The sequence below is a fragment of the Phytophthora infestans genome, genomic scaffold (assembly GCF_000142945.1).
Source record: "Phytophthora infestans T30-4 supercont1.61 genomic scaffold, whole genome shotgun sequence".
Classification (NCBI taxonomy): Eukaryota; Oomycota; class Peronosporomycetes; order Peronosporales; family Peronosporaceae; genus Phytophthora; species Phytophthora infestans.
Window position 1 is genome coordinate 318,169 of NW_003303698.1, and position 5,458 is coordinate 323,626.

Below are 5,458 nucleotides of genomic sequence, written 5' to 3' on the forward strand. Positions count from 1 at the left end.
ATTGAAGAGGAGCTGGCTGATTTATGCAAACGCGCCAAAAGGAGAAGCAGCTGAAGACGATCCTCAACACTCCCAAGATATACGAATCAACCTCTAAAACGTTGCAAAGTTCGGACGACATCCCGCGACAGGAGTCACTGGACATCCCTCCGCCCTCATCACTCTACGACAGCAGTCTCTACGCCCCCACACGTGTCGCAGCCCACCAGTCCGCCAAAAAACGCAATAAAGGCAAAACCAACGCGCCACCGCCCGCACAGATAGCAAGAAGCTCGTGATTGTGACCGAGGAAGTGTATGAACATCAACGATATCAAATGGTACTGGGCTGGGTCTCGAGAGGTCATTTACTGCCTCTGGATCCCGATAAATACATGCGAGTCGTGCGTCATTCCATCCAAAGACGAAGACGACGCTCACACAGCCGAGAACAGACACAAGACGAAGACGACGTGCTGCTGGAGTGGTCTCCGTCCTCCACCTTCCCAGCCATCCCGCTACCGGACCCTCAAGCGGGCGACAGACCCCCTCCTTCCTCAATAAAGCAACGTAGCAGGTCCGACACGAGCATGTTAAGGGCCTCCACGGCCGATCGAGCTCATAATACGGCAACTTCCGTCTCTGGGAGCTCATTGACCGGCCCTAGATGGGAGTGGGTGAGTCCTTGGCACCTGGAAACCCCCGTAAATAGCCCAAAAGATGCGGCGACGGCTGGCAATACGCCTCCAGCTTCTCCCACTTCACTCCACGACCATCACTGCGTTCGAGAGGTCGATCTATTGATTACTCGAGTCAAATTCCCTCCCAATTAGATGGAGAAATGCCGGCTTCGTCTCCTGCCAGCCTGTCAGGCAAAAGACTGCGAGTGCGTCGACGTAAATGGGTACGTTATCGACGCTTACGCTCCGGTCGAAGTAGTCGTCGACTACCGAATTCCTCGATGAGTTGGCCACCTTAAATTTCACCGAAGGGTTGGCCCCCCCACCCGGGTTTCCTATACTAAATGATGGGCAACATTTGAAGAGCCTTCCTCGATGAGTTGCCCCCCCACCCGATTAACGTCCAATCACAGACTTGCAGCCGACACTGGTAGGAAGATTCAGCGATTTAGCATGTGGGTTTCGCAGAATGGTAGCTTCTAGTTGTGCCATTTGTCTCGTCCATCGCCTTACCTGGACTGGTTCTACGTTGTGTCGGCGAGCTACCGCTTTTATTGCAACGTTAACGCTACTCGACGTGCGCGACCTCTTCGGAGGGCTTATTGCACAGAAATCCGACGTCGCCAAGTACCGCTAAGCCGAGGCAGAGATCGGCAAGAGTCCTGGCTTTGAGCGAGCTTGTGTTAATGTGCTGCTGGGTCGTGAGGGATCGCTGTCTGACGATGAAAAGACTGTGCTTGAGCCGCTAACCGCGGAAGACGCTTCTCCATCAAGCTCGTCGGAGACAACGGCAGTAGGTAAAGGATTTGCGACATTTGCGCTCGAGCAGGCGAGACGACTTCGTCAAACCATTTCACACATTAGCGATCAAGTGTCTATGATCGCTCCGACTTCCAGCATCGTGGACACATTCTTTAGTCTGGCGAAGGCATGGTTGGCATGCACCGCGAAGCCATGACTCCACTGTATCTCGAGCGTTTCCTCTTTTAAAAGGTAAACTGCACGTGCTGGAGCGCAGCGACTGTGCGCAAGGTCGTTCGGGGAGCGCAATAATCTTACAATACTTATTCTCCATACAAACGCCTATGTATTTTTTTAAATATGGCCAATTATTGCAGTCACCGCTGACTGAGAGATAGGTAAAATTGTTTGCATTGCTGAATCATCCAACAAAATATCAATAGCATTTTCGGAACCCCTGCTACCAGTACGACCGTACCCTTGTAGACCTCCATACCTTCGTGTCATATGAAAGTCCTTAAGTTCATAAACTGACTTGGCTTCTCTGCTGCCAGACTGTACACGTAAAGGTATGCACGTCGACGCCCAGGAGCGTGTTGAGGTAAGCTTCCTGGTCTTCATTCTTCACCAAGTTGAGCAGCTTGTCGCTATAACTTTACACGAGTTTCACGTCGGGCCGGAAGTGCACGTTGCCGAATCACGAAGCCATCGGCAGCTGAAGATTCGACTAGCGCCACGTTGGACTTAAGAAGTTGTGTCTTTTAGTGACCGCAAACGGACGGGTGCGAATTATCTCGAGTAATGGAGGATTTCTTTCGAGTAAGGCCCTTTTTCGGCGAATCTTCGAGTAAAACGTTCCAATGTGGATTTCCTAGATGCCAGTAGATATCTATCGGGTAAACTAAAAACGTGGATACACCGCTAGCTCGCCGCAAAAAATCGCATGTTAGTCGACAGTGGAAACCAGTGACTGATAATGACGGCCTATACTGCCCCATTATGCTATCAACTGGAATGTTGGGGCCGAGCGACACCGTGCTCAACAAGTGATGCGTGCAGTAGCATCGGCACGACGGCTAAGCCAACAAGAGAAAATGGCGGCAATAGCAGTGGCATGCTTCAGAACCGCTGTACCGCGCCATCTTGATGGTACGACTTTGACAGACTGATTTTGCATCAAAGCTGCATAGCGCAAAAGGAAGCGTCCTGAGATGTGTGCGTGTTAGTCAAGTAGTTTAAAAAAAATCCGCTCTCCAATCAATTCACTTTTTCAATTTCCCTTCATGAGCCCAAGCCTCGTCCACCGAGTGTCGGTATTTGCCCCCGTCAATTTCCAACAAGGTATACCATATTTAAGCATCAATTATATGTAGAGAGCTAGCATCCATGCAGGACGACAACTATTTGTTACTGAAAACTCTGCCCTCCTAAAATAAAATAGATCATTTATTTTAGTGATCAATTATTGCAGTACCAAAATGGTGCGTAAATATTTCAAAACATTCGGCTCAAGAAAAAGACCTGGGTCAGTCCACAATTTCGACCATGTCCTTGCAAGCAGGAAAAATACATCCTGCAGCATGATTAATGCATATGTACAATAATTATTGTACACTATTTTACTGGGATAGCAGTATCCAGAATGGGTGCTGCTGCACAGCTCAAATCATGTTAATTCGCGTCAGTAACTGAAGCCGGTAACTGAAGCGGGTAGCTGAAGCCGGCGGTTAGGGATGCTCTTTACGTATTTGCGGGATTGCCACCGGGGCAGTCGTGGCTGCAAATCATGTTAATTCACGTCAGTAACTGAAGACGGTAGCTGAAGCCGGCGGTTAGGGATACTTTAAACGTATTTGCAGGATTGCCACCGGGGCAGCCACGACAAGGCAGCGTATCAGCAACGTGTCGACCCTTGCGCCGTACTGAGCTACAAGTGGTTCTGCCAGGAGGTCGAGCTGCTGCAGAGGAGGTCGCACGAAGTGGCAAGCGAGCAGGACGCGGGGGATACGAAGCTGGTGGCGACTTAAGAGTGGAGACACGGCAACCGACAGGTAACATGCGCCGTTAAAATTCTCTTAGTGCTGGAATTGGCATAGGATTGATCTTTGATGCGATGTTGAAGCACTTGGATGAAGACTCGTACCTCGTCTCAACGGGAAATGTACGGCAATTAGGACGCGATGAAGACGAAAAGAGTGGGAAGGAGTTGACTGGGGACATTGACGAATTGCTGTTGGATGAAGAGGTGGGCTAGACATTCTACCTTCACCACAAGAAAGGTACTAGATGTTTACAGCTGTGACTCACATCGTATCTTGCTATACTGCTTAGGGTATCATGACGGCCGATGACGAAGCTCATGCTACGTTGCAGAGGGACAGCGCATTTCAAAAGCCGTTTCACGAACTACACAAGCTAGTTTATCGCCTAAATACATAATGAAGCAATGACTCGTGCCTCAGCGCGTTTGTGCATGGAACGTCCGATCGGTCTCCTAAACTAGGTGGCGACAAGAACGAACACATCGTGGCACACATCGCTAACAACTACTGAGTCGTCTCTTAAAGGCTGGTAAGTACATCATCTACAACAACCTTTGGAACAAGAATGCCGCCACCTCCGGCAGTCAATGCACAGGCGTCGACAGTGTGGGCAGCTCGATGAGTGATAAATTTTGACCAATGTCTGGCTGGAGCCCGAGCCGGAGATAGATGTCACGACCCACCAATCGTTCCAACTTGGCCTAACGTAGCTACTAGTATTATACTCTCCACCTGCAGCATGGAGAAACGAAGACAATCGTGGCTTGGTTTCAATGACATAAGTGAAGCCGACGGTGCAAATGACGACCCGCTAGTTGCCGTGGTTGGTGAGAGGTTAAACCCAGGTCGACGTGAAGTTGGTGTACGCAGTGAACGAGAACGTCGAGAACGAAAAAACGAGTTGCAGTGGCAGCGGCAGGCTGTACGGATGGAGCCGCACGCTGTAAGTGGTGAACAGCAGGCTACATTGGCTGGTGAGGTCAGTGAGGCCGAACAACTACGTGTAAATTTTGCAGCCAGTGAGCACCTGTCGACAATTAGTGCTGCTAGCGACCGAAGCTTGGCCGACCGAATACCCACACAGCAACGTCAACAACGCGTAGATGACCACAGGAAACAGAACGATCGGGTAGGGCACGACTTGTTGTTTCATGGGTGGACGCATTAAGCGCGCGTTTGCGTCTTCTGAAGGGGAGTGGGAAATTTCTTTTGGCGCTGGTGCTACGATAAGTCGCGCTTCGGAGCAGATGACTGTCTTACCTGTTATTTCCACCGTTTGCATTAAGGACTTAAGCTCAGCCTCTGCAGTCACCTCTATTTTCGTTGCTCACGCGGTGGGGGGTTTGAAGCTAGTTACCACGCGCAAGGAGAAGCAGACAGAAAAGCGTGAGATACTGGACACTGTTGCTGCAGTTTGTGGCCGCACTGCCTTTCATTCATTTAGCAATTCTCACTGTGCTTCCTACCCACACAGCAATGCTGTACGACGACGCTACCGTTCGACGGGTTCTCCGTGCAGCTCACGAAGGCCAAGATTGGCGCGATGTCGCGCCATCGTCAAGCTATTCTACGCGTCCCACCGCACCTCACCATCAAGGCGCACCGTGAAAGCTACCTAAAGCTGGCTGCAGACCTCCTCGTACTCGAAGCTATCACCCCAGAACTTTGCTACAAGTGCTCGTTGCACACCATGAAGTTCCATGCGCGTGCGATCCAGATGAAAGATATGCCTGTAGGAGAATAAAGACAATATCAAGAATAAAGACAATATCAAGTTTGGCTTTGCTGGCTCCTATGTTCGATGTCACTTTGAACTTACGTTTTGTCACTTTGATTTTACCTATCGCCATTTTGAAGTTGAAAAGGTGTAGTGGTTGATGATTCGAATACTAGCATGGTTTGCACTACGTGGGGTCAACTTGCTCGCGATTACGGGGGTACACCGGTCGGCAGTGTCATTCTGATGAAGAATGGCACCTTATCCGATTACAACAACTTTTGTTCCGTCTCAGTCGGT

At 50.1% G+C, this 5,458-nt stretch overlaps 1 protein-coding gene across 1 annotated transcript; it reads left to right on the forward strand.

The window, feature by feature from the left end:
* Positions 1-645: 645 nt before the first annotated feature.
* On the forward strand, positions 646-5,185 carry PITG_17868 (uncharacterized protein; the record flags this gene model as incomplete). Its single annotated transcript, XM_002896362.1, has 10 exons — positions 646-655; positions 1,297-1,455; positions 1,954-2,000; positions 2,590-2,614; positions 2,855-2,880; positions 3,259-3,414; positions 3,522-3,644; positions 3,967-4,063; positions 4,230-4,570; positions 4,916-5,185. The coding sequence occupies 10 exons, from the start codon at positions 646-648 to the stop codon at positions 5,183-5,185; spliced, it is 1,254 nt and encodes a 417-aa protein (XP_002896408.1).
* Positions 5,186-5,458: the final 273 nt, after the last annotated feature.